At 46.2% G+C, this 19,013-nt stretch overlaps 1 protein-coding gene and 1 pseudogene across 1 annotated transcript in view; one reads left to right on the top strand and one right to left on the bottom strand.

Annotated features, from left to right (window-relative positions):
* PTPA (protein phosphatase 2 phosphatase activator) overlaps positions 1–19,013 on the top strand; it is a 48,633-nt gene that overhangs the window by 2,413 nt on the left and 27,207 nt on the right. Inside the window, exons 2-3 of the mRNA XM_075560659.1 lie at positions 13,814–13,911; positions 18,455–18,541. Of these exons, the coding sequence (XP_075416774.1) occupies positions 13,814–13,911; positions 18,455–18,541 (185 nt within the window). The remainder of the gene's footprint in view (positions 1–13,813; positions 13,912–18,454; positions 18,542–19,013) is intronic.
* LOC142460472 (U7 small nuclear RNA) lies at positions 8,806–8,883 on the bottom strand (annotated as a pseudogene).

Here is a 19,013-nt window from a genome sequence, read left to right as displayed (position 1 = left end):
TGTGGGGTTTTTAAAGAGCATCTCTAAAACCCTGACTGTTGTCATCATGAACTCTGTCCCTTGTCTTTGTCAGAGACAGAATCCAAGGTTGGGGAGACTGTGGGTTTGACCTCATTTATCATAGCCCTGTGATTGAAGGCTACCTGAGTGGTGGGTGTGTGTTTTACCAGTGCTTTGTGCGATTACTCCTACTTGTTGGCTTTTCCCCAGGGCCAGGGCACACACAGCCTGACCTGGAGGTTTTCTTCCCTGGAGAATAATGTCAAGAGCGGGGTGGGGGTGGGGGTGCCTCTTGGAGGGACCAGGACACTGACACAAAAAGACTATGCTCCCAGAAATCATTTCCTTGGAATGTGGAACACATAGTCTCATAAAAACAATGTGATTAGGTTTACCAAGCTTATTATTTAGCATCTTCCTTAGAGCAACAATTTGCTAATGGCAGGGGCCTCAATTCTGCGAGTGGCTTGCAGAATAGGTGGGAGGAGGAAGAGAATTTCTGGTCTCTTTTTTGGGCCCTGGCTTGAGTTTTGACAGAGATGTGCCTTGGTCTTAATACTTCTCTATCTTTTTCCTTAGGGGCCTGGTGGTGTAGTGGTTATACATTGGGCCCCTAACCACAAGGTCAGAAGTTCCAAACTACCAGCTGCTTCTTGGAAGGGAGATGAGCCTTTCTATTCATGTAGAGAGTTACAGGACTCAGAAAGTCCTGCCTTTTCCTATAGGGTCACTCTGAGTCAGCAGTGACCTTTTCAACCTTCTCCTTGGGTCTCTAGGTCTCTTGGCATTTCTGGAAGCCTCTTTTTTTTTTAATCGTTTTATTAGGGGCTCATACAACTCTTATCACAATCCATACATACATCCATTGTGTAAAGCACATCTGTACATTCACTGCCCTCATCATTCTTAAAATATTTGCTCTCCACTTAAGCCCCTGGCATCAGGTCCTCATTTTTTCCTCTCCCTCCCTGTTCCCTACTCCCTCATAAGCCCTTGATAATTTATAAGTTATTATTTTGTCATATCTTGCCCTGTCCGACGTCTCGCTTTACCCACTTTTCTGGTGTCCGTCCTCCAGGGAGGAGGTCACATGTAGATCCTTGTAATTGGTTCCCTCTTTCCAACCCACTCACCCTCCACCCTCCCAGTATCGCCACTCACACCCCTGGTCCTGAAGGTATCATCCACCCTGTGCCTCCAGCCCCTATCTGCACCAGTGTACATCCTCTAGTCTATCTAGACTTGCAAGGTAGAATTCGGATCATGATAGTGAGGGGGAAGGGGAGAGGAAGCATTTAGAAACTAGAGCAAACTTTTATTCTTCGTTGCTACATGGCACCCTGACTGACTCATCTCCTCCCCTAGACCCCTCTGCAAGGGGATCTCCAGTGGCCAACAAATGGGCTTTGGGTCTCCACTCTGCACCCCCCCCTTCCCTCATTCACTATGGTAAGATTTTTTTTTTGTTCTGATGATGCCTTATACCTGATCCCTTCGACACCATGTGATCGCACAGGCTGGTGTGCTTCTTCCATGTGGGCTTTGTTGCTTCCGAACTAGATGGCTGCTTGTTTACCTTCAAGCCTTTAAGACCCCAGACGCTATACCTTTTGATAGCCAGGCACTATCAGCTTTCTTCACCACATTTTCTTATGCACCCATTTGTCTTCAGTGATCATATCATGGAGGTGTGCACCCAGTGATATGATTTTTTATTCTCTGATGCCTGATAACTGATCCCTTCGGAGCCACGTGGTCACACAGGCTGGTGTGTTCTTCCATGTGAGCTTTGTTGCTTCTGAGCTAGATGGCCGCTTGTTTACCCTCAAGCTTTTAAGACTTCAGATGCTATATCTTTTGATAGCCGGGCACCATCAGCTTTCTTCACTACATTTGTTTATTCACCTGCTTTGTCTTCAGCGGTTGTGTCGGGAAGGTGAGCATCATAGAATGCCAATTTAATAGAAGAAAGTATTCATGCATTGAGGGAGTACTTGAGTGGAGGCCCAATGTCCTTCTGCTACCTTAGTACTAAACCTATAAATATATTCACATAGATCTATTTCCTCATCCTCATATATAAATATATTTGCATATGTACATGTCTTTATCTAGACCTCTATAAATGCCCTTTGCCTCCCAACTCTTTCCTCTCTTTCCCTGGACTTTCCTCCTGCCCCACTATCATGCTCAGTCCCCACCTGGGTTTCAGCAATTCCTCTTGGTTACATTACCCTTGATCACGCCCTACCAGGCCTCCCACACCCACCTCACCACCAATTTGTATCACTTGTTGTTCCCTTGTCCCTGGGTTTGTTAATACCACTTCCTTTCCCCCCACCTCCCCCTATCCCATGTTCCCCCCCGGAACTGTTGGTCCCGTTGTTTTCTCATCCAGATTGTTCAGCCAGCCTATCTTATTTAGACAGACCTGGGAGATAATAACATGCACAAAAACAAGACAGAGCAAAACCAAACAGCAATATACAACAAAACAACAATACCCAACTGACAAAGAACAAAACACAACAAGAAGTAAAGCTTGTAGTTAGTTCAAGGATCGTTTGTTGGCCTTTAGGCGTGTTTTCCAGTAGTCTGTTGGGGCACCATGCCCTGGCCCCAAAGTCCACTTTCAGCATTCCCTGGGGACCTTGCCACTCCATTCCCTTGCTGTTCCGCTGCACTCCCCCAGTGCTTTGCCTAGGTGTGGTGGGATCAGGTCGGGTGCAATTCCCACACTGTGTCTTCGGTGCTGTCCCCCGCAGGGCCATGGGTCAGTGAGGGGTGTCATGTCTCATAGTGGGACTGGCCATGTGGTCCTCTCTGTGGACTGACTGCTCTAATTGGGGTCATTGTCCTCTAGGCCTGGTGGGCCAGGATGTGCTCCACTCTCTCCTACTCCCCCTTCATCTGCTCCCGTGTGCTCTGATCAGATATGTCCCTCTCCCGGAGCTGCAGATTCAATGCCGTTCTTTGAAATAAATTCTTCTGCAGGGAGGGGCAGGCATCCACTTAGTATTTGGGACGCGGCCAGCCTCCCAGACCTCTCCACTGGTTCCCTACTCAACTCCAGAATGTTGCATTCACACCTTGGGGCACTGAATTGATGTCTGGTCCCTCTTTCCCTGTGGAGTAATAAACAATACCCTCCCCTTGGGTGGGTTAGTGCTCCATGCCCCGCTACCCATTCTTCCTTTTTTTAATCCTTTTTTTTTCCCTTTCCCCACCTCCTCCCCAGTTGTCTACCATGTGTATCCCTGGATTTGATCTGGTTCCTGCCATACTACACGGTCATTACCCCAAGAATGTTTGTATACAATAGCTTTTTCCCTATGCCCCTTTTGCATTTTTTTATGCTTCCCACAGTGGACTCATGTTGTACTTGACCTTTTGTGCCTGACTTACTTCGCTTACCATGATTTCCTCCAGTTCTTCCCATGTAGCAATGTGCTTCATATGTTCATCACTGCTTTTTAGTGATGCGTAGTACTCCATTGTATGTATGTACCACAGTTTTTTAATCCAATTGTCAGTTGATGGAAATTTGGGTTGCTTCCAACTCCTTGCAATAGCGAACTGTGCTGCAAAGAACATTGGAGCACAGATGTCTGGCCATGGTTTGTTTCTTGCCTCTTCTGGGTATATGTCCAGTAGGGGATTGCTGGGTTGTATGGTAACTTGATTTCCATCTGTTTTAGATATCGCCAGATCAATTTCCATAGTGTTCGTACATATTTACAGGCCCACCAGCAGTGGATGAGAGTTCCTGTCTCCCCACAACCCCTCCAACACTTGTTGCTTTCTGATTTTTTGAATTGGGCTACCTTTGAGGGTGTCAGGTGGTAAATCATTATTGTTTTAATTTGCATTTCTCTTATGGCTAAAGATCGGGAACATTTTCTCATATGTTTGTTGGCCATTCAGATTTCTGCCCCTGTGAAACTTCTGTTCAAATCCTCTGCCCATCTCTCAAGTGGGCAATTAGTTTTTTTCCTTTTGGAAGCTAGCAGAGTATTGTAGATTTTAGTAATAAGGCCTTTGTCTGATATGTTATTGCTAAAGATGTTTTTCCAGTTCTTGGGCTCTCTTATTACTCTCTTGGTGAATTCTTTCAATGTACACAGGTGTTTTATCTTCAGTATATCCCATTTATCAATTTGTGCCTCCTCTGTGTTTGTGTCCTTCCCTATTTCTGATAGCCTGTGTATTTCCTGTGCCAAAGTTCTCAAGTTGGTCCCAATTCCCTCATTGATGACCCTAATAGTTTGGGGTTTAACTTCAAGGTCTGTGATCCACCTTGAGTTTATTCTTGTGCATGGAGTGAGATAAGGATCTTGCCTCATTTTTCTGCAGGTAAATATCCATTTTTTTCAGTACCACTTGTTAAAGAGGGCATCTGCTTCCCATTGGATATTTTTGGGGCCCTTATCAAAGATCAGTTGTCTGTATGCTGATGCTTTTATTTCTGGGTTTTCAGTTCTTTTCAATTGGTCTGAATATCTGTCATTGTACCAATACCATGCAGTTTTGACAACTGTGGCTGCATAGTATGTGCCAAAGTCAGGTAAAGCAAGCCCTCCCACGGTGTCCTTCTTCTTGAGGAGTTCCCTGCTAATTCTGGGCTTCTTCCCTCTCCATATAAAGTTGGTAATCAGTTTTTCCATTTCTTTGATTAAAGATGAGGGTAATTGTATCGGGATTACATTAAACTTATATAGTGCCTTTGGCAGAAATGACATCTTGACTATATTGAGTCTTCCAGTCCACGAGCTGGGATGTTCTTCCATTTGTTGAGGTCACTCTTGGTTTCTTGTAATAGTGTTCTGTAGTTTTCCCCGTATAAATCTTTCGTTCTTTTAGTCAGGTATATCCCTAGATATTTCAATTTGTATTTGGCTATTGTGAAGGGCACCACCTGTTTGATCTCCTCTTCTGTGGTCTTATACATGTGTATAACAGTCCGATGAACTTGTTTGTTGATCTTGTATCCTGTCACTCTGCCAAACTCCTCTATTGCTTCCAGTACTCCCCTTGTGGAACTTTAGGGATTTTTCATATATAAAATCATATCATCTGCAAATAACGATAGTTTCACCTCTTCCTTCCCCAGACGAATGAATACCTTTGATGTCTTTTCTTTACCTTATTCTGTTAGCTAAAACCTCCAGCATGATATTAAATAAGAGTGGAGACAAGGGGCATCCTTGTCTGGTCCCCTTTTTCAGTGGGATTGTGTTAGTCTTTTCTCCATTGACTATGACTTTGGCTGTTGGTTTTTCATATATAGCTTGTATTGTCTTGAGGAACTTTCCTTCCATTCCTATCTTCTCAAGTGTCTTAAACAGGAATTGGTGTTGGATGCTGTCAAATGCTTTTCCTGCGTCTATTGATATTATCATGTGGTTCTTATACTTTTTTCATGTCAATGTGACGAATAATACTAATGGTCTTTCGTATGTTGAACCCATCCCTGCATCCCTGGTATGAATCCCACTGGGCCATGGTGAATTATTTGTTTTATATACTTTTGTATTCTGTTGGCTAGTATTTTGTTAAGGATTTTTGCATCAATGTTCATTAGGGATATTGGTCTGTAGTTCTCAATTCTTGTGGGATCCTTGCCCGGTTTGGGTATCGGAGTTATACTAGCTTCATAGAAGGAGTTCGGAGTTTGCCATCTTTTTCTATGTTCTGGAAAAGTTTGTGTAGGATTGGTGTTAGTTCTTCCCTAAATGCTTGGTAGAATTCTCCAGTGTAGCCATCTGGTCCAAGGGATTTTTTTGTTGGTAATCCCTTGATAACCTTTTCTATTTCTTCTATTGCTATGAGTCTGTTGAGTTTCTTGATGCCCGCCGAGGATAGTCTAGGGAGGGATTGTTTTTCCAGGAATTTGTTCATGTCTTCCAAGTTGTTGAATTCATTGGAGTGCAGTCCTTCGTAGTACTGTGTAACTATCCTTTTGATTTCATTCTGGAAGCCTCTTTGGGTAGATTTTATTCCCCCAAATGTCCCATTCTAGAACCTTCTAACTCTCTGTCCCCTTATCTCCGTGCAGCTGTTAAGTTAGTAGGATTTTAGGAAGAAGGCAGGAGAACTACATTGTTCATTACTCTTCCAGAAGTGCTGGCATTTTTAAGGACTATAATAATCTAACATCTTTAATAGCTCATTCAGGCTCTCAACCTTCTATGCACAAATCTGAGGCCAGGTGTGTGAGAATTGCTAGTGTTTTGGCAATCGAAAGCAGCATCTCATAGTAAAATCCAAAAATATTTCTTCAGCAAAATGGCTAAAAGAGGACAGGGCAGGGGAAGAGGATCTACAAAGCTATTAACTATCTTCATGTGAATGCAGATCGGGGGTTGCTACCAAATGAGTTTGTGTCAAACTTAGGAAAAAGCTTTGGGTTTTCAGATCTTTCTGGATCTGGGAATTAGAGAATGTAGGTTTGTATTTCCTAGCACCAACATGCAGTGTTGCTCACTGCCATTGAATCGAAGCCGACTCAGAGCGACTCAACAGGACAGGGAAGGACTGCCTCCAGGGGGTTCCAAGACAAACTCTTGAGGGAGTAGAAAGCCTCGTCTTTTCCCTGAGGAGTGACTGACTGGTAGTGTCAAACAGCGGACAGCCCAGCACATAACCCCTCGCTTCACCAGGGCCCCTCCCTGCAGTGTAGAGACAGATGGTGTGGCAAGACAGGCCACTCTCTCATGTTAGGTGTCTTTGAGAACTGGGCCCCACCATTCTCAGGACTGTTCATGTGTGAGCCCATTGTTGTAACCACTGTGTCCGTCTATGTTGCCGAGGGTCTTGCTCTTTTTCACTGCCCCTCTACCCCTCTGCTGTACCAAACGTGATCTCCCCCCCTGTGTTTTCTTTCTCTCAACTTCTGAAAACACAAAAGGTTTCTTTCTCCTTGTTCTCTTCTGATTACAAAAGTACTATAAGCATATTTTTCAAAGCAATATATACGCTAACTTAGAACCATAAGGATTGCTTGAAAGCCTCAACCCTTTGAGATGACTATCATTAACCATGTAGCTTAATACTTCAGTTTGTCTTACACATGCGAGTGGGTACCTCCAAAGCCCCTGAAATTCTCCCCCCCCAAGCTATGTATTTAAATTTTTTACAAAACAACTTATCACCTTCAAAGTATTGTCCATTACACTTAATATATTTGTCAAATCTGTGATTCCATTCTTCGAAACATTTTCAAGATCATCTGTTTGGATGGCTGACAGCACCCCCCTCATTTTTTATTCACCTCTTCTATGTCAGCAAATTGCTGTCCTTTCATGTCTTTTTCATTTTAGGAAACAAAAAGAAGTTACATACAGCGAGGTCAGGTGAGTAAGGTGCATGGGGCAAGAGAGTCAGGCTGTTTTTTTTTTTGCCAAAAACTGGCTCCCTGAGATGACTGTGTGAACAGGTACATGGTCATGGTGGCAAAACCAGTCCCCTGTCTACCATAAATCAGGCCTTTTTTGACACACCCTGTTAAGCAATCTTTTCAGAACCTCTAAATTGAAAGCTTGATGAACAATATGACCAGGTTGAACTAACTCCACAATTCACTACAAGCGGACATTTTCATCCTTTTAGGAAGTCAATAGACATCCGGAACAGAGTTTGTCATCAATCGACATTTCACCTCTTTTGAAATGAGAAAACCACTTGAAAATTTGAGGTTTTCCTTGTAAGCTGTGTTCAACATCACAACAGATCCTGTGGCATTTTTTCTCAGTGCAGGAAACAAAACTTCAAGGTGCACACTGTTTTCTTAAATTGGCCATTACAAAAAATGAGGTTTGAGTGAAACTACTTTTATGAAAACATTCACTGTGACCAGAGAGAACCTTTCCGGGCGACGCCACTGGGTGCACTAACTCAGAGCCAGTTGCTAGATGCTCACCTAGCAAGAAAAATGCGTACTATGAAAGCTCCACCCAGTGGAGCTTTTAATCCTTTTTTTGGGGGGGTACCCCCTTGTATACTATTGCATGTTATATGTTAATATATAGTCATTTTGACAAAAATGGATTTTAATCTACATCCTATTGCTGCTGAGTTGATTCTGCCTCTAAATGACCCTGTAGGAAAGGGTAGAATTGCCCCATCCACAGAGTTAGTAAAAACATACAAAGGCCAATAAGCATTTGCAAACAGTGTTCCAGGCTGTGCACTATATAGAGGTGGACTGCTTCATCTTTTTCCCACGGAGTGGCCGGTGGGTTCAAACTGCTGATCTCTGGATTAGTAGGCGAGTGCTTAGCCACTGCATCATCAGGGATTCTACACTATACATACTATAGACTAATTGCCTTTTTTACATATTGATCTGTAGGCTGCTATATAAGTAATACAGATTTTAGTGTTAGTCTTCATTTTTTTACAAGCTGTAAACACTTTTTCAGATTTCATTATATAGACCAGGTGTCCTCAAACTATGGCCTGCGGACCACATGTGGCCCGCGAGTACATTTATCCAGCCCGCCGGGTGTTTTTGCCCTGTTTGTTTTTTACTTCAAAATAAGATATGTGCAGTGTGCATAGGAATTTGTTCATAGTTTTTTTAACTGTAGTTTGGCCCTCAAACGGGTCTGTGGGGCAGTGAACTGGCCCCGTTTTAAAAGTTTGAGGACCCCTGATATAGACCCTAGGTTCCCAAACTTGACTGATAGTTGGAATCACCTGGGGATCTGGTGCAAACACAAATCCCTGGGCTCCTAATTTGTAGCCCAGTGAATCTTAGTTATCTAGGGCAGTGGTTCTCTATCTCTCTCTCTTCTTTTTTCTGGTGTGGGCGATTTTCTGGCAAAAAAAAAAAAAACAACCCAGAAAACCTGCTAGACAAATTCTAAAAGAACTGTAACACTAGTGGTTCTCAACCTGTGGGTCACGGCCCCTTTGGCAGTCGAATGATTCTTTCACAGGGTCCCCCGATTCATAACAGTAGCAAAATGACAGTTATGAAGTAGCAATGAAAACAATTGTATGGTTTGGGGGAGGGTCACTACAACATGAGGAACTGTATTAAAGGGTTGAGACAGTAGGTAGGTTGAGAACCACTGCTCTAGGAGAAGGGACCCAAAGCCAGATTCCCTGCATCAAGTCGATGATGGCTCCTAGTGACCCTATAGGGTAGGGTAGAACTTCTCCTGTGAATTTCTGTAACTGTTTAAGGGAGCAGAAAGCCCTGTCTTTCTCCCTCAGAGAGGCTGGTAGTTTCAAACTGCCAACCTTTGGGGCTCACAGCCCAATGCATAACTTCTGCATCCCCAGAGCTCCTTAGGGGAAGGGGCTCAGGGGCCATGGTTTCACCAGATCCCCAGGTGATCATACCTTTTATTTGCATTAGCAGCTATCTGTCCTAGCCCACACCATTAGTCCCACCCATTCTTGGTGTGAGCACTACAAAGACTGGCTAGAAGGGCAGCGTCAAGTAATTCACTGTGCTGCACAATCTGAGAGAGGAAGAGTATCACAAAATTGACATCTCTGTGTCACACTGGTTATGCATTGGCCTGCAAATCTCAAGGTCAGCAGTTCAAAACCATCAGTTGCTCCTCAAGAGAAAGATGAGATTTTCTGCTCCCCTAAGTACCCGTTGGGCTGTGATCTGCAAGGTTTGCAGTTTGAAACCATCAACCACTTGGGCAGGGGGCTTTTAACTCCCATAAACAGATACAGTCTTGGATAGTCACAGTGCAGGGCAGTTCTACCCTGTCCTGTAGGGTCACTATGAGTTGGGGGATACAGAAAGGTTTCCTCCCAGGTTGTCATGCTGCTTACTAGCACATTGTGAGGTCAGTTGCATAGAAATCATCTCTAGAGGGCATTCAGCTAGCTAGAGCAATCAGACACTATTGTCTGCCCTACTGTAAGGGGGGCCCACTTCTTGCTGATAAGGATAGTGGATTGCTTTCCTGAAGGAGAGCTCAGAATAGGTCAAGCCAACTCAAGGACCACCAAAGTTAGGCTGCCATCTTGACTCTAGGAGCCACCCATCTTGTCACATGTGTACCCCTAATCCCTCCCCTTCCTATTGCATGTACACCCCCCCACCCATTGCTCATATTGCCTATGGTACAACCCTTCCTGTGATCTATGTGGTTACATGTAAATCAGGGGGGCTTGCACACCCCCTAAGTAGATAAAAACCTTGGTTAGAAATACATTCTCCTCTCCTTTTCCCTCTCTGCATCCCAGAGGTGAGCAGGCTACCATACCTTTATTTTACCTTCTCTCCTATCTCTCCTATTCTCTATGACTTTACTATCTATCATCTTTATATATTATGGTCATGTAATTGTGCCCACAAACCCCATGATTGTTGGAGGCTGGTGACAGTGAGTCGGTATTGCCTTGGTGCCAGTGAGGAGGTAAGGAAAGAGTGACAGTCTCAGAAACCCCAGGGACAGTTCTGTGCTGTCCTGCAGGGTCTTTATGAGTTGGAACCGACTCAGTGGCAGTGAGTTTGGTTTGGTTTGCTTCTGGAAATTTGATCAGTTGTTTTCCAAATGTTTATTGGCCATTTATGTTATGGATTGAATTATATACTCCCAAAATATGGCGTGTAAATCCTAACCTTTATGCTGTGGTTGTAATCCCATTAGGAATGGGTTGTCTTTGCCATGTTAATGAGACAAATTTAGCGCAGCATGTATTTTGAGTCAGTCTCTTTGGAGATATAAAAGAGACTCAACAAGCCAACTAGAGTAGCTGACATGAGAGTATGAAGCACTATGTTCCTGGTGAGGCAGGAGCAGACGCCCCGGAGATTCAAGGAGAGAGCCCACAGAGAGAGTTGGCACCCTGACTTTGGGCTGCTAGCCTCCTAAACTGTGAGAAAACAAATTTCTGTTTGTGAAAGCCCTCCACTTGTGGTAGTCCCTTTGCCTCACACATGTTCACTGAGACAGGGAGTTGGGGCTGCTTTAACAGATGCCTTCAGTGTGGAAGCAGGTTGGAATCTGGCAACAGGCAGCGGCTGGCAGAGCCTTCATGGAGCTCGCATCCTTATTTGCTACCTCTTGAAATGGTTGAATGTAGACTAATTTTGCGCCTTTTTTTCCAACCCGTTTTATTAGGAGCTAATCCAGACATTTTGCCATTCCATAGTTCAGTCTGGACTAGTTCTTTTTGGCACAGTGACTCTGTATTCTTTCCATCTTCTTTTGAAATGTCCTGCATCAGTATTTCGCCCATGGAGTCTTTCAGTATTTCAATTTGAGGCTTGAATTTTTTCTTCAGCTTTTTTCAGTTTAAGATATATTGAGACTAGTATGTTCTTCCTTCCTGGTTTTCTAACACTAAGTCTTTGCCTGTTGTATTATAATATTTTATTTCGCATTATAATATTCTGTTTTCTCCAGCTGTCCTTTGAAATTTCTGTTCAGCTCCTTGATGGCCTCATTTCTCCCACTTGCCTGAAGAGCAGCTGTCAGAGTCCCTTCTCTGACATCCACTCGGATCTGTTTCTTTCTTTTCTGTCTCTTAATAGCCTTTTGTTTTCTTCACGTGTGATGTTCTTGATGTCACCCACAGCTCATGAGAGTTTTTGACATGATTGCTCAGTGTGTCCGATCTGCTCTTAAGATGATCTCAACATTCAGGTGGGATAGACTCAAGGCTATGTTTTGGCTCTGGTGGACTTGCTTGAATTTTCTTCAGCTTCAAGCTGAAATTACATAGGCACGATGTTCCACTGTTCCACTGCTGGCCCTTGACCTTTTAAAGCTGCTGACATTGAACTGCTTCCTCATCTTTCCCCCATCGAATGAAGCTGGTGGTTTCAAGCTGTTGACCTTGTCATTAGCAGCTCAACACCTAATCCACTGCACCTCTACCATGCGTAAAGTGTGTGTGTAGTGACTTTAAAAGTAAAAGATCAACTTGGGACTGGACAAGGGAGGAAGGGAAATGCTTCAGCAGTGACGAAAAACTTGTCTGAATTATGTTAAGAGGTTTGATGAATTTCTGAGGGGACTTCTAAGCAAGATCTCAAAGGACCCCTGGCTTTCTCCCTGCTGCTAGAATAAAATGTGAGAGCAAAGGGGTAGAAAATTAACACACACATTAAAAATTTGGAAGTTCAATCCTATGAATACAGACTAAGGACCCATCCATGTCTTAGAACAGTCATCAAATACTTGGCTACGTAACCCGTAACCCTTTATTAAGTAGCTTCAACCCATGATGGACGGAGCTAACCAACTACAACAGCAGAACACCCCTCAACTTAGACTGAAGGGGCATAGAAAGGACTGAAGGGGTACACTCTGCCTGCCTCTTGAAACGCTATAGGCAGGAAACATCTGTTGTCCTCCAACTAAAGAAATGGACCAAACCCAGAGCTGCTGGGCATTCAGCAGAACTCTCGGGAGGAGCAGGAGATGCAGGGCCTTCTTGGTGTCAGAGGGTGTGACCATGGCCTCCTTGTGCTTAAAGAGTTGCCCCTCAGCCAACTCTGTCCTGATGTGTGGGGCTGTCATTAAAAGGTGCTTGGGGGCCGGGACCAGCCCCCCAAATCAGGGCTACCAAGCTCAAGTGGCTTGCTGGGTCCTTGGGTCGAAGTTACCACTCAATTAGACAAGGAGATTGGGGTCATCCAAAGTCAAGATTGGGAGCAGAGTTGTCTCTCCAGGGGGCCTGGAAAGCAGAGCTGGAGCCCAGAGCTCAGGGAAGCCTTGAATTCACATAGAATCTGCAGGGCAGGACCACCACCCAGATGGTGTCAAAAAAGAGCGAAAGTAATTAGTTTTCTTGGTTTTGGATTTGCTTTGTGCCTATCCTCCCTTCTCTTCCTTCAAGTCCCCCATGCATGTTAGGATGCTTACCTGGGCCTGTTCTGCCTTCACACTTTTGAAGCAGACATGCAGTCTCGATCTCACAGGCTCTGAGATGACGAAAGAGCCTGTTTGCTCCAGCATGGACTATGCCTCAAGTCTCACCCATATTGGATTCAGATGGTTCAAAAGCTGAGACATTGGCCTTGGAGTTGGTTTAAGACTTTGTGATGGGATTCTTGTGGCAAGGACATGAATACTTAAGGGTGGGATTTATAGATTGAATTGTATCTCTCCCCACCCCCCTAAATGTGTGTTGTTAATTCTCATTTCTTGACCTGTGGTTATCATCCTTTTGCAAGTGGGTGCCTTGTTATATTAATGAGTCAAACTTAGCGTAGTGTCCCTTTTGAGATATTAAAGATATTAAACAGAGAAGCAGGAGGAGAGACAGGTAAAGAGCCACACCAAGTCACAGGTAGATTGCTTGGAGCCAAGAGGCAAGGCCCTCCCTTCAGAGTCAACAGAGAGAGAACTTCACCTGCTAGAGCTGACTTCTGAGCCTAGACTTCCAGCCGCATACTCTATGGGAAATAAATGGCTCTTTCTTAAGGCCATCTGTTTGGGGTATTTTTCTTATAGTAGCACTAGATAACTAAGACAATGTGTACCTGCCTCCCCCCCCCCCAACTTTCTTTTGAGTTTCCTGTTAATATCTACAAGGCTTACTTGATTTAATTTTTTTCCTCTACCCAGTTGGGGACTCTGAGGCAGGGCCTGGCAGAACACAAACCTGTCTTGGTTGGAGGGGCATCTCCAGGAGTCCTAATCCTTGCAGAGTAGGAAAAAGTCGGAGGCCCCATGGGCTTGACTCAGCAAGCTATTGCTCTGTCTTGGGAGTTGGTGTCCGGTTTCTGCTCTGGCTTGGACCTTGGAGTCTGGCTTTAAAAGTGTGACTGTGCATCTGTTGCCTGGGAGGATTCTATTTACCTGCTGGATTTTCTATTTTCTTTGTCAAGATCCTTCGGAGGAGACCCCTCCAGCTGCTCAGAACTTCATCATTCCCAAAAAGGAGATTCACACGGTTCCGGACATGGGCAAATGGAAGCGTTCTCAGGTACAGCGGTGTCTTTCCTGGGGTCTAACTGGGGTGAGACTACAGTTGTCTTTCTGAGACACCTGGGCTTTTTCAAAGACGGTGGTCTCCTAGGCATGACAGGGACCAGGTGCTCCTGGCCCTTCTTGCTCTCAGAGCCTGGTCAGTGATCAACTAGAGAGGTGGCAGAGCAGCTGGCTATCCCACCTTTGAAGGGGCAGTTCTCTGAGGGGGGGGCCTGAGACCAGGATAACTGAAGAGCCTTGATCCTGGTCTCATCAACCGATGACTACTGAGTGTCATTCTTGGTCGAAAATAATAGCAAGTCTGAGCATTGGACTGTCAAAAGGAGAGAGGAGGTGATGTTGTGGAAATTACGGTGCCGGATATGGCTGTCTCTTAAAAGCACCAGGGCCTGGGAAACTGAGTGGCAGGGGCAGGAAGTCCCCTTCTCTGTAGACCGGCGTTCTCTGCTAGAGAGCAGAGATAGCTTGCATCTCCTGTACAGTCTGGAGTCCTGGTGGCACAGTGGGGTGAGAATCGGGCTATTAACCACCAGGTCAGCCGTGCAGACCCACTAGCCACACCACGGAAGACCGAGAAGATGATCTGTTCCCATACGGTCTAGTCTCAGAAACCCTTGTGGCGTCACAACGAGTCAGAATCGGCTTTAAGGTCGGTCGGCTTAGTTTGGAAGTATATGGGACTCGTGTGTCAAAGACGGCCTGAGGGAAAGAAAGCCAGTTTCAAAATCTCAGCTGGGGTGGGGAATGCCACGCACACAGCAGGACAGGCACAGAGTCCTCCTAAACTTGCCAGAGGAGCCTGCTTATATTCAGCTGTGCTTACACTGAGCCCAAACTCTACAGCAGTGGTTCTCAACCTGTGGGGTGCGCCCCTACTAGGAGTCAAACGGCCCTTTCACTGGGGTGGCCCGATTCATAAAAGTAGCAAAATGACAGTGATGAAGTAGCAATGAAAGTAATGTTATGGTTGGGGGGTCAGCACAGCATGAGGAACTGTGTCAAAGGGTTGCGGCCTGGGGAAGGCGGAGAACCACTGGCCTAGGGCCTTATCCTAGTTGTGACTTGGGGCTGGATCAGCTTCTCTGGTTCCTCTTTCACATAGGCCTCCATAAATATTTGGAGATGTTTAGCAGGAGCTGTTTTTCATGTTGTCCCTAAGTCTTCTCCAAGATAGTTTACCTTTGTCTCTTCAGTGTCCCTTCAAAGGACATGGTCTGAGTCCTTTCCTCATCCCCGTTGCTCAGCCTCAGGATGTTCTGGGCATTTGGGGGCAGATCTCCCTCTGTGGGACTGTGGGAGCCTTGGCAGCATCCTTGATCTCTGCCCACTACATGCTGGCAGCCGCCCTCTTCCTCGGGCATGACACTGAACTTGTGTCTGGATGTTGCCCCATGTCCCTTAGGGACTGAATTGCCCATGGTGGGAACTATGGCTCTGTCCTGAACTTGAGCGTCTGTCTGTCTGTATCCAGACAGGACTTCAGTTTCTTGCCTTCCCTCTAGATGTGTTTCAAGGAGAATTAGATACTTCAGATGTGAGCTCGGTCTCGTGATCCCAAACTTAGCAAGGGGGCACAGGTAGTAAGTGGCTGCAGTAAAACTCAGAAAATTCACTCTCCAGAGCCCCAGATGCTGACTCCTTATGTTCTGGGCCAGGACTCAGCAGATGACTGCCTGCCTTTATCAACACAAAGCACTCGGTGGCCTCTGTCGGATACACGTTGGACTGCTAGCCTCCAGGTCAGCAGTTCAAACCCATCTTCTGCTGTGAGACCGAAAGATGAAGATTTACAGCCTCGGAAATATAGGAGTGACCCTACAGCGGGGAGTTGCTTTGAGTCAGAATTGACTCCATAGCAGGGGTTTAGTTTGGTTTTGAATTTTTAAAATAAAGTTTGATTGGGACACAGCCACACTACGTTGTGTATATGTCTCTCTGGCTGCCTTTGTGCTTTCCATGGCAGAGTGGGGCAGACCTGAGAAGCGGAGCACCCGGCAGGAAGACACACAGAGCCTAAGACATTTTCTGTCCAGCCCTGGGCTGGGACAGTTTGCTGACCCTCCTCTCAGCAGCCGCACTTTTGGGGAAGAGTTTGCCTCTTTTTCCTCTGGAGCGTATGTCCAGTGACACCCAGGAGAGGCCTTGTCACTAGCTCAGAAGCCCTTCCGTCCAGTGCATGCATTTGTCACCGTGGGGCCGTGGGACTCTGCTGGAGTTGTGCCGGTGGGCAGGTCCAACAAGGGCTTTGGAGTCAGCGAGCTCTGGGCTTGGAACCTGGTCTACCGTTTCTTCTTCCTTTGACTTAGACAAGATTCCGCACATACTCGAGTGTAAGCCAACCCGAATATTAGCTCGAGGCACCTAATTTTACCACAAAGACTGCTTTAAAAATGTGCTGAAAAACTCAGTTTATACTCAAGAATAAGTGCTTAGACTACTTGAGCTCAGTTTCCTCACCTAGAAAAAGAGATTGTTTAGAGACCAAGATGAATGACAACCCCCCAAACTCATAGCCCAAAGCTAGGCATGCGCTAAACCTTGTTAAAGGGCACAACAAAGCAAAACAAAACCCCAAACTCATCGCAACCCTGCAGGGCAAGGTAGAACTGCCCCTGTGAATCTCTGATAGTATAACTGTTTACAGGAGGAGAAAGTCCCCACTTTGTCCTGAGGAGCAGCCGATGGTTTTGAACTGCTGACCTTACTACGCCATCAGGGATCTTTCTTGAACACCGGAACCAACCATTGCCTGGGCCCTGTCCTCGCTATCCTGATGTCGGTGGAGGCTGCTCGTGCCGTGGTGTTTGCATGAAAGCCTGGGGAACAGGGCCGTGTGCAAGTTGACACGGACCCTGGCTACTTCTTATCCATGTCTTCCCGTGCACTCTGCACACCGGCTCCAACAACCCCCCCCAGCACAGGGACTCAGACTTGCTCTGGGGTGATTTACCTGGCCCACTGAATGTGTGACCTCATCTTCCTACCACATGTTAAGTGGTTGGTCAGAGCTGTCTCCAGATTTGCTGTGGGAACCTCTGGCATCTCCTAAGGCCTTGAGAAAGGAAGAAAAGAGTAAAGGAAAGGGCTGGGGACGAAAGAAGACGAAGCAGGAGTTAACCTGTTCCCAGGACCTCTGTCACCAGGGACCTCAGTGCTGCTTATTTCTCTGCCGGGTGTGACCTGCCACCTGCAGGGAAGTGAGTACCCACTCAGCTTCAGGGTTAGGTTGGCTGGGGCCCAGTGCCACCTCCGGTGGGAGATCTTGGGCACGCCACTAGTGCAGGCTGGTTTCCTCCCTGTGAAAGGGGAGAGCTACGGTGGCCACAGCATGGGGGTGGGCATGGAGCCGTCGGCAGCACAGGTGAGTACTGAACATTTTCGGGCTGCCCCTCCGGGACCCTTGGGATTGCCTTGCTGTTCTTTTTGGAGGTGAGTGTCTAGTCCTGTAGGGCAGTAATTTACCTTACAGGTCTGTCCTCACCTGTTCTAATATGACTTTCTTGTAACTCCCACCCAAGGACGGGATGAGATTAGGTGAATAAAGTCCGTGGTTCACCGAGGGAATTGGGTAGCTGGTTAGTGATACAAATTAGGCGCATAGCACCCTTGCGACCATACAAATAAGGTGTCTAGAACCCTAAGAAGGACTTTGGTCAGGTGTGCCAGCTAACTAGGCTTAAAAGAGAACCCATCCGAAAGCTAATGGGGCACCCCACCATTGGCAAGAAAGAAAAGGGAGTGGAGTGCATTCCCTGGCCCTGGAGTCCTTCCTTGGAGACTCTCCTAGTCCCCAGAGACAGAAAGCCATAACCGCAGAGGTGGCAAGAGGCAGCAAGAAGCAGTGGTAGAGAAATTGTGGCAGCAGAAGCAGGAGACGGTCTAGTGGGTTTTCCAGCCCGTGGAGGGAGGAAGCTGAGCACCTGGGGCAGGAAGGAGGCTTGTCAGCAGAATGGGGTCTGTTTAGACACTTAGTGGCATAGCCACGGAGTTTTGCAATACTTCCGAGCAGGGCATAGACTGGGCTTGTTCAAGACGCTTGGGAGACTGAGGCCTAGGGCAAGAAGAGGCCCTCTTGTGAGCAGGGCCTAGAAGCTGTCCTGCCTGCAGAACTGTATGTATCCTGAGTCCTTCCTGATCTTGACTTGAAACCTGGTTCTTCTGTTACAAACCCCATACTATTGAGTATTGTCTGTGAATGACAGCACATTACCGAATCCGGCAGAGGAGTAGAGAGAGTGCCGTGGTGGGTGGGGACAGCGTGTGGTGTCAAAATTGGTAAACATGTTTGCGAGAAGAGAGATGCTGGATCTTTGCTGCCGGTGAAGCATCTCCCTTGTCTTGATGTTGGAGTAGGTCTCATGCCACCACCCACATTTTTAAGTGTTCTCTTTCTGTGCCTCCTGCAGCCAGATTGGGAGTCAGGGCCTACTTGGTGCTGTTTGCTAACCCGGGGTAGAGGGGTGGGGGGAGTCCCCTGATGCTGGAGTCAGGGTGATGATCCTGACAGCACTCCCTCTCCCCATGCCCCTCCTCTACAGGCATATGCAGACTACATCGGATTCATCCTCACTCTCAACGAAGGCGTGAAGGGGAAGAAGCTGACCCTTGAGTACAAAGTCTCTGAGGTAGGCACAGGCTGGGGTCCTGCTGCGACTGCCTTTCCCCCAATTGCTCACGAGGGCCCTGAGGGTGCGCTGTCCATAGCTGGGCCCAAGCACAAGTACAGCCAGCATTTGGCACTTAGGTTCCAGTCTTGGTAAAAGCTATGAAGAGTTGTGTATTTATAGAAATAAGATCAAGGTAAACACGCTGCTTCATTCTTGTGTATTGGTGTTTTTATATTTATTTATTGTATCATTATAGTTCTTATTTGCCAATGTTTTTATAGACCGGTTTAGATTTAAAAAGATGACAAAAGAAGTCCGTGTGTTCGTGGAGAAGATCGCTCACAGAATCGTGGGTAACACGAACCCAAAAGCTGGCCTCTCCCTGCTGGTCCCCTCGACCCAGGACATTGTGAGGAGTTCTTTCCCCACAGAGATGTGCCCTTACTCATGTCATTTTATTTCCAAAACCATACACATCAAGCAGTATTGC

This window comes from Tenrec ecaudatus, chromosome 10 (assembly GCF_050624435.1).
Source record: "Tenrec ecaudatus isolate mTenEca1 chromosome 10, mTenEca1.hap1, whole genome shotgun sequence".
NCBI lineage: Eukaryota > Metazoa > Chordata > Mammalia > Afrosoricida > Tenrecidae > Tenrec > Tenrec ecaudatus.
This window is presented reverse-complemented; position numbering and strand designations above follow the sequence as displayed.